The sequence below is a fragment of the Papilio machaon genome, chromosome 1 (assembly GCF_912999745.1).
Source record: "Papilio machaon chromosome 1, ilPapMach1.1, whole genome shotgun sequence".
Taxonomy (NCBI): domain Eukaryota; kingdom Metazoa; phylum Arthropoda; class Insecta; order Lepidoptera; family Papilionidae; genus Papilio; species Papilio machaon.
In genome coordinates, this window is record NC_059986.1 from 3175766 (window position 1) to 3186325 (window position 10560).

Genomic DNA, 10560 nt, shown 5'->3' on the forward strand with positions numbered 1-10560 from the left:
TGCATTTTACATAGATTTTTGTCGATAAAGTGTATTTGTATATTTATAAATGAGTTTGATTCAATTGTGTTACTTGGTTTATATATAGTTGTATATATATACGGTAAAGTGCCTTTAAAAAGGTTATTTTGTAATACATGTTTTATATTTGTCATCGGAATATAAACTGTTATCTCAACTCGTTGATAGAGTTTAAATATTATGATTTACAAATATATATATAAGGTTTGATACTAAATTACCATTTTGCAATTTATTTAATATGGCCAATATTTATTTGTGTTCAAAAAATTACCGATGGCTCCTACGAATAAGGACTAATGTGTAAAATGACAACTTTTCAATAGAGGCTCTTAAAGTTTCATATAGGAAAATAGGTCGCATAGGCCTTTTTACTTCAGTAAAAAATAACATTTACACCTGTAAATTTGTATTTTGTTTAGTACATGTTAACTAAACTAAGAGGTAGCTTTTAACAGAAAAAAATAAAAATCAATTTGTTACTTTGGCCCTTATACATAGGACCCATCATATACATTATATGTGAAATTTAACCACACTAAAAGTATTCCAATATGCATTTTAATTTAATTCATTTAATTAGTAATTAAATTGGGTCAAATTTGAAACGATTTTTTTTAAGTTAACATATTATGACGCACATTTGCGATGAGATTATATGCACATTATTTTTGTTTATAATATGTGATATCCAATACCAATATAGCGAACATTTGGCAACACTTGTATTGACATTTAGTCATATATTTAATTGTCTTTAAAAAAAAAACAGACTATATGTCAATACTAGTGTCATCGCAGTAATACAGTCGAACCTGTATAAGTGAGAGTTCAAGAAACTGCAATATTTTTCTACCTTATAAAGGTTTCTCTCCAATCTAAGATTCTCGCTTATCCAGGGTTGACTGTATAGATGTTATAAAAATTTTAAACAGTACAAGAATTCATAGCACAATTAGTTTTGGAAATTATATAGTATTATTATATTTAACGTGTAATTGATACTAGAAAATTGGAAATTGAATGTTTGATTTTAATTCGGTTATAGTTAATTTGCTGCACAGTTTTTTTATAATTAGTTATGTTATATTTTCCTTTTCTTGTTTTTTTTATTAATGTAATTTTATTTTATTAATTAACGTGTCGTATGAAATGTTTGTTAAATGCGAATATTATTATTAATTATATGCATATTCGCAGGAGAAGCGTGAATAATATTTTTACATAGGTTCAGGTTAAATTACACATAGTGGAGTAATGTTTTCATAACAAATTCCTAGTAACACGGCACTCTCATTATATTAGTCACACTATAATTATTTAACTATTTCTATTTAAAAATCAGCTGTGATTGAAACCTGATACTAATGTCACATTTCAAATGTAAAAGCCTGACCAAATTATAGCAGCCTCATGTGGGCGCCACAATCTCCATTGATATTGCAACATATACTATATCTATGTCCAACTAACTGTAGGTTTCTGAGACTATAAATTTATGTGTATAAAACATAGTCATCACTGTCATTATCTTTGACAAAACAGAGATAACAATATGTTTTAAATGGAGTTTTTGTTCTCAGAAACCCACGGTAACTAATGTATTTGCACTTTACAACATCTTTTAATATGTTTAGTTATATGATTATGAAGCACATTCCAATTAACAAAAAGATTATCTCATATAAGAAATCTGTTATTCAACCAGTTTTATTAATTACTTTTCATTTTGATAATGGTTATTTTTACGACAAACTAAGTTTTCTAAATTTTTGTACATGAAATAACTGTTGTCAAATTTAGTGAAAGGAATAATTCATTCATTCAATAAAAAACATTAACATATATGAAATGAAGGAAATAATAGACATCAAGTCTTATTAGAAAGTCAAGAGAGTGGCATAGGAGGTATAATGGTAGAGGACAAGGATGCTGTAGTCCTTAATTTAAAGAAGAGAAGAATTCATAGCACGAGTGATTTAATTCCGAAGAATGTTTTACTGTAGGTTTAGACTTGTATCAACACATGTTCTCGTTTCTAATTTTTTTTTTTAATTATTATTCAAAACATGTCAATATGTGTCATAAATGCCACTGCAGTCAAAAATCCATAGTTACAATGAATCTCAAGATTTTTGTACATGAATATTTACTCGTGTGTAAATCGGTCTTCAGCTTGTTTGTAGTAAAGATGTTGGTAACTGTAATGTTTTCATTTAATTCAAATTCATACTCACCATGTTTCTTTATCCGTTTACACTGCCGATACATTCACACAATATTCTTTAGATAGAATGAGACATAAACTCATTCAAATATTTTTTTAAATACTGTTGTCTTTTCATGTGACAATAGTATTTTTAAATTTATTTATTACTTATTAATTTATAATATTTGTTGTGTAATTAATACTTGTTTTGTTGCTACTTCTATCATATTTTGTTTGCATAAATATTGTGTATACTTTGAATATTAATCAGTTTTTTGTGTTACTACGGTACTTATAAAACAAGCAGACCAAATTTGATCTCAAATAGCAATAGCTATAGATCATTTAAATGTTATTACGTAATTGGTATTCCTTGTGGACGTTTACATTGATTTGTGTATTGTACAGTTGTTTGTAGCCATGCGTTTCCACTGTCAAAATAGTTTTTCCTTTAAAACAACGAAAAGTATGTCTCGACTTGTCTTGTTTTGACAGTGGACACCCACAGTTACAATTTGTCTTGTTTAATTTAGGTTGTGTGAAAACAATTATTTATTGTATTTTTGCGTAAATCTGTTGTGTTATTTATTAGTTTCACATATGTTATGCATTTTCATGTTTTTTTCACTTGTGCATTTTAAACTATTTTGTATATGGCAATTTAATAAAGTGTTTTATTACTGCATCAAATATAAATGAAGTACATACTGATGTTGCCTTTGCATCAATAATTTGTACTTAGTGTGTACAAATCTTTGTCGAAATTTAACCGCATTAACAATTCAATTAAATTATGTATTTAACATTTGAATACTTGCAAAATGTTAAGACACTGATTTGGGAATTCTATTGGTATGTTTTCATAGAATATTTTGAAAAAAAAAAGTAATTTTGTATATGATTAGTTTGTCAATTGGTTTTTAACTTGTCATCGTATTTCGTTTACGCTCCAACTTTTCGGTCAAGCTATGCAGTGACCGCTATTCACTATTGCAAATGTGTCCGAGTTGTGCCGAAACAGCTGTTAAATAAAAAATATGTTATCTTACTTAGTATGAGAAGAAAACGATAAATATATATTTTTACAGTGTTTCGCTAGTACAAACTGCAGTGATATAAACGCCTACAAGTGATAAAAAAATTGCTTGTATAATGGATATTAATTTCATATTGAATAAATGTTGCAAAGAAATAATACAGCGTTTTGTTTACCCATTCATATTCAAATTAATTATTACAAAAGATTGATAAATAAGTATATTTCTAAATTTAATAATATAAAATTTTAAGAGACGGGTGAATTTACGCGGACTTAATATCTAAAAGATATATATCTAGCCTTAAACTATTTTGTAGATGGAATATTATAATGACATCTGCATCATGTTTGGAAACACAATTTTTTCTATATTTTGATCAGAGAGGTAACAAAATGGATGAAGAATAGATTGCGACATAACATTAAACACAAAAATGGATCTCGTCTTTTACAAATATCAATGATTAATATATGGAAATTTTCATATTTTAAATATTGTTTCCTCTCTTTTTTACACAAAGTTGAGCAATAACAAAAACATGAGATCAAAATAATTTTTACTTAAGAAATACAATATAGAGATTCGAGTGAGTATTCTATTACATCAATGTTTTGTGACATTAATCGAGAATCCTAGGATGAAAAAAAAAAAATCTTTTTTTTAATAATAATCATCACGGTGATAAAAATTTAAAGTGCTCTAAAAACATTAATTTATATTTATACAATTTACATTTTCATGAACGGACTATTACTATTTATGAACATTTTCAGTAAAAAATATGCATTAATATGAATTCATAAAACGTTATGAATATTCCAAATACAAATATCACAACATTTTCCTTAAAATAAAACTTAGTTCTCTTTACATGTACTTATTCATTATTATAATTACACATAAATCATTAAGTATGTATGTTTGGATGTAATACATGTGAATAATTTACATTATAACTAAGTTCAGTGCCAAATTTATATATAATTTAGGGAGTTATAATATTTATTAAAGAAATCATTAAAGGTACTTAATAATCAATTTTAATATGGCATAAGTAATAAAATATGGCCACTGGGAGAGGTATTACAATCAGAACATTTACTCATATACATAAATCAGATCGACTTTTTTATTATTTTATTTATTGTTGATGGCCATTTCGCAATAAAATATTTTTTTACTAAAAGCATTTGTAAGGTTACAACTTCATATATTTGTTCATGAATTACCTTAAAATACAAAATCACTTATAAACTAATTACCAAAATTAGATTCCAAAAAGTGACCACAGAAAACAAAATCTTACATCTGCTATCAACTTTGCTTAGGTTTATGGAACTCATATTTTACAGTCTTTTTACATTTCTGTTTTAAAATCTGAGTATTTCAGAATAAATTAAAGCTTTTCTTTTTACAAAATATGTATTGTATAAATAAATTAGGTAAATGCAATCAAATCGTAAGTAACATTATCATATAGTCAGCATATGGAGGTTGGATCACCTTCCATAGTGCAAGCTATATTGTCTAATTTATGAGCTAAGTGCATTTTATTTTCTAACCCTAGCATAATTTGTTCTCTGTATTTACTAACATAGATATACAATTCTTTGAGAGCTGAAAGTGTATCAAACTCATTCAGTTGTTCTACTGAAAGCTGCTGCATCGACGTGCTTAGCTCCTGGTCTGACACTTGGGGTAACTGGGACACAGCTTGATAAAATTGAATCACCATATCTCTGTACGTGGGGAGGTCTTTTGCAAAAAGTAGTTTATTGGACGGGGAGTCTTTGCAAAGCCGGTGTTCACTTAACGAACATGCGTCCATAAATGTTTGAGCAATCACAGAAAGAGAGGAATCGACAGTTGCCGTTTTGTTTATATCAAATATAAAATCGGGATTTTTGATCAGATTTACCCAGAAACGCAACGGTAGACTATTTGACTTCCAAGCATGTACGACTTCTGGGTTGATAATGCCATGTGCTCTTGCAGCATCATCAAACAGATCGAAAAGCCATTTCACTGCTGGAGGTAATACTTCGTTTACCGTAAGTATAGTACTAAAGAAGTCATCAACAAATTTATGTACTGTTCCTTTTGTCGATAGCAGTCTAGTAAGGAATATTTCTGGAATAGCTTTGTGACTGTGCTCAGATGATTTATTTATAATGTGTTGATACTCAATGGGTTTCACTAAATGATAAAAATGAACATTTTGATCAGTTATGTCGCTATTGTAAACTCTTATATGAGAATTAGAGCAATATATGCCTGTACAATTTTTACAAGGTATTTTATATGGGGTATTGAAGCTGTCATTCTGCCGTGGAATCAAGGACATAATAGCAGACTCTTTTACTCCGTAATGAGCCAATGTATTTAACTTTCGCCAACCATTTAACGTTTTCGTCGTGACATCTTCGTCCTGAAGAGTAACGTGGCCACCTCTGCCATGCCGCCATTCTAAATCAACTTCGTGGACGGAAGGCCGCATGGAAAACGGAGTGTTTTTAAATAAAGAATCTAATATTTTTGACTTTACTTGAGATATACTATCACAATCTAAAACTTTACATTGAATTTTATCGTCAAAATCATCCTGAATAACATGCAATGTTACCATTTGATAATCTATCTGCTCTTTCAACAGTTTTTCTTCAGATAGTGAATACCGTGCTTCGTGGGTTATGGCATCCACAACACCTTTTTCGATTTGATGTTTAATAGCTTTGAAAAGTAAGAATAAAGAGGAGCCTGCATAATCTTTAAGATAATAATACATACACAAAGCCATCCAGTTTGTCAACATCTTCTCCACAACACTTTCTGTTCTTCGCAACATTAGTTGGGGATGTTTGTTACAGACTGATTTTTCAATTAATCGCAGAAGCAAAGATTTAAGGATATCTGTCGCATATTCCATTTTCCCCATCAAAATGATCATAAGAAGAGAAGCTACATTGACTTTGTCTCGTATGTTAAATGACTTTTGAGCCTCCAATGTATCTATAAATGACAGAAGGAAACATTTGTTATTAAGCAGTTGCTCAAATTGAATCATAGCGGCATCGTAATTAGTTCGTGGAGTGTTTATGAATTGACGTTGCACATTTAATATTGGATGGTCAGATACTCCAGGAAAAAATACTTTCATAACATAATTGACGTGATCAAGTGTTGGAATTCCGGAATGTTCCAAATCAGCTGCCAAATCAGACATATCAGTTTGCAGTTCTGCAAAAGCCAATTTACATTCAAGCCTTACATTACTTTCTAATGTGTCCATTTGAATTTGTATTCTCTTATATTCTCTCTCAGCTTTTGTACTCCTTCTTCTGTACATAACCAGAACAATCATAAATATAAGAACTAAAAAGAAAGTTCCGGCAGCAATTCCAGCTATAGCTTCTGGGGGGAAATTATAATTACGTAATAATTCGTAATGAAGATATCCAATGGGAAACCTTAAGTTTTTACCAACTTTTACAACAACTAATGGCAAGTTAATATCACTTATTTGTACTCCATTTTCATCAGTGTTAGACGGTTGTATTTCGGGTGGTGTACATAGAAGCTGTTGCATAGTCAAACTTGTAACATTACATGGTTGTGTACCTATGGTTACCACAACATCTGATTCATCACTAGCTCTTATTAAATTCTCGCCTTCTATTACTAAAGGATCACCCTTATATGATTTTATGCGACTGGGAAATTGGTAAACATGTGGATCCTCAACAAAAACCATATAAGTCCTAGGTGGGTTAAAATATTTCTCCAAATCATGCATAGTTTCCACATTGTCCATTACAAATCCAACCTTCATTGCTATTTGTGGAGTGCTTGTTTGTGATTTTGTTGCCAGTAATATTTCGTCGTATTTTTTGTTAACTGCAGGACTGGGACATTCCATTTGATTTGAGTTAAGAACTACACATGCGGTGAAATTAATTGGAGATATCTCATTGCCATAATATAACTTCATTAATGGTTTCTGAATTGTATGCAAATTGGTTCCATGAACTGTTATCATTCTACCACCAGATACAAAGCTTTTTAATGGTTTAATTTCCATGATAGTAGGGTCTGCTGTATAATTGAACAAATCACCATATAATGTCCTATTAGCATTATCAATAACAACTGTTAATGTGTGTATCACCCTTGGTGTATTTGCCTTTGGTGTGACACATATTAATCTGCTGTTTGAAGTTTGCGTTTTATTAACAGCACATGGTAATTCATCTAAAAATGCAGAAACTGCTGATCCAATATTAAGGTGTTGTCCTCCAATTGCTAACTGGGTACCACCTGACATAGGGCCAAGACCAGGGTAAATCCCTTGTAGTTTTATATTTTTATAACTAAACAAAACACTTGACTCTGTATGGCCAGCATCATTTTGGACAATCACTGGTGCAACAACAGAGCCATTAGATGGGCCCGTGCGACAAGTAATACTGACAGATACTTCAAAGTCAACAATATCACATAACACATCTCCAATTCTAACTTTTCCTGTTACTTCTTCCACTCTTAAACCAAGGTTACTTCCTTCTATTGTAACAATCGTACCCCCTTCAATGGGTCCACTTAGTGGCTTTATCATATCTATTCTAGGCTTGGGACATTCTGTCACAGGATTTTCAAGGCAAGATTCACTGTAGGAACATGAGTTACCACACCATGTACATTGATAAATAGAATTTCTAGTAATGCATAGAGAACAATCAGCATGGTCTCTGTGAGAACCAAGGATTTCACACTTGTACAAAGTAATATTTATTGTATCTATATAATGATTGTGGTTCCACACTACTTTAACACTGACATTATATTCACCAACATCTTCTTCATATGAGTAAGTGGTTTTGTCACAAACAATAAAGTGATTTGACTCAACTCGAGCAGGTAAAATCATATTGGCAACTTCAATGCTTACTGAACATTGAAAACCTGTGTGGCCAGGTTGCAAATGGGGTAAATTTTCTACTTCTAACTCCAGTTCTTTAGGCACATTATTAGGCAATAATATAGGTTTTTTATACTGCCTTATTCTAGGACAATGGCCAATACCATGATTTAACAATTTTGTAGGGTTGTTTTCTCCACTTATGATTGTTCTTTGACACACAGAAACATCATGAGTACACTTATTATCATAAATGCACCAATTGCATGCCCATTCACTCATTATGCAGGTGTGGCAAGTAATATGTTGGCCACAATCATAAAATGCAAAGTTCCGGGATACAAAATCCTTATTGGTTTCCGAAGAGTGCACTGAAAGTGGGACATAAACATGATCTTGACCTTGTGTAATTTTAGGCCTATGTTTTATATCAGGAGTTGGACATGCTAGGCCATTGGATGTTACTGCAGCATCAATAGGAGGGGCATTACCAAAAACACATTTATACTTAGCTCCAAAGGGAAGCTCTGGTAGAGTTCTGATCACAAGTTGTACTGTTGTTATCTCATTAATAGAAATCCTCTCTGGTAATATTTGCTCAAAATCAATACATTGCTGACCTGTATACTGAGATAACCATCTAGGGGCACTTTGAGTGCCCTTTTGACACATACTTTGTACAGTGCATCTCTTTTCCAATGAACACCAGCCACAATGTGGATCATTCGACTCAAGACATGATGAACAGTTTCCATGCTCTGCACACTTCTCAGTTGGTATTTGTACAATAGTTTTTCTGGCTAACACATACAGAGTTTTTTGATATGGTGATAATGTTGTGTCTGGAAGTATCTTTTGCCCTGGCAAAATTATTTCACTTGAGTATTCTGAGGATTGCTCTGCATCAATAAGCACTTTTTTCAAAATTCCATCACTAGTACCAAGGAAAGCAACAGTGTGTAACCCAGTTACTGACATAGTAATGGAGGAGATTAATGTGTCATTCCAACTAATTACTGACATTGTTTTTATAGGATAGAGGCCACTAATTTTAAGACCAACTTCACAGAAATTAAGTATATTGCCTGTGGAGCCAACACTGGGACATTTACCATCAGATATCATACCTGATATGTATCCCATGTTACGAGCCTTAGTGCTACCATTAAAACACATATGGACATTTTCATTAAACTTAACTTCAATTTCCTGTAAGGAAAACACACAGATTGCAGATTTATTTACAGGTTCATTACTGATGCCCTTAGAAGGGCTAAATGTTGCAACAAGAATTGGATCACCAGTCTCAATACCTAATTGATTTGCTAACTTTACACCGGCATTAGCTATTTTAGCATCCTGAACTAAGTTATAATTGACAATTTCAATCTTATCATTTATGGTTCCCTCTTTAACATGACATTCTAATGTAACTTCAGTATAACTGTTATAGTTGTCATCGTTGACACAAGTGCGGGCTAAGCGTGACACATAACCAAGTTCTTCATTTCCAGCTAGGTGAGAATGTTTTTGAATTATTAAAAAATAAGCATAATCACTTACATTAAAACCATACACATATTGCACTAGAAAATTATCTCTGTACTTAACATCTATTTGTACCAAACTCTGTTTCGAAAACGTGAATTGCGCCAATTCAAGAGACATGAGATCGCGACTGGATATTGCTGGAACATCGTGCCGATATTCTCCATTATTTGTAAAAGTAGTACCTACATACAAGACATTGGAACGGTCCCAGGAGTTGTATCTCTCCGGACCTATGAATGCGTAAGTCGAAGCCTCGGGGTCATTTGCCGCAACACTCACAGGAACAAATTCCGGCTCCGCAGATATGTCACCCAGCTTATACTTGAGGCAGGATCCTTGCGACACTGAACCGCACGCTATCACTATTCTGGACTCTTGATCTATGACCAATATTTTATTTACATTGTCAATCCAAGTCGTCTGAATGTCAGAGGACGGGCATCCACTGGCATGGCACAACGGATTATCTAGTTTAGGACCGGTCCGAATAACATGTATCGGTTTTAAATCTGGACTCAACTGATGTAACCAGTTCACTGAACCTACATACACTTGACCACTAATTTTATCAACTACAAGATGATAAAACTTAAAAGTCTCATTGTGATGAATAGGGTATTGTGATATAAACTCGTATCCATACACTATTGTGCACCGAAGCCAAAATGTTATGACTAATACTGTCAATGAAGTAGCCATGTTCACATTTTAAGCTGCCTTATTATTTAAAATTTTCACGTTTTCACAACCACAACATTAATTTCATCACTTATTCAACCCATTTTAGATTTACAATAATAATGTAAAAGCAACATATCGATGCC

General features: G+C 31.9%; 1 protein-coding gene across 1 annotated transcript; it reads right to left on the minus strand.

The window, feature by feature from the left end:
- Positions 1 to 4347: 4347 nt before the first annotated feature.
- Positions 4348 to 10557, minus strand: LOC106714270 (plexin-B). Its single transcript, XM_014507268.2, has one exon. The coding sequence runs from the start codon at positions 10433 to 10435 to the stop codon at positions 4751 to 4753; it is 5685 nt and encodes a 1894-aa protein (XP_014362754.2). The 5' UTR covers positions 10436 to 10557; the 3' UTR covers positions 4348 to 4750.
- Between the last annotated feature and the right edge of the window lie 3 nt (positions 10558 to 10560).

Excerpts from the sequence above, each read along its gene's own strand:
- LOC106714270 (XM_014507268.2), bottom strand. The coding sequence starts at position 10,435 with ATGGCTACTTCATTGACAGTATTAGTCATAACATTTTGGCTTCGGTGC.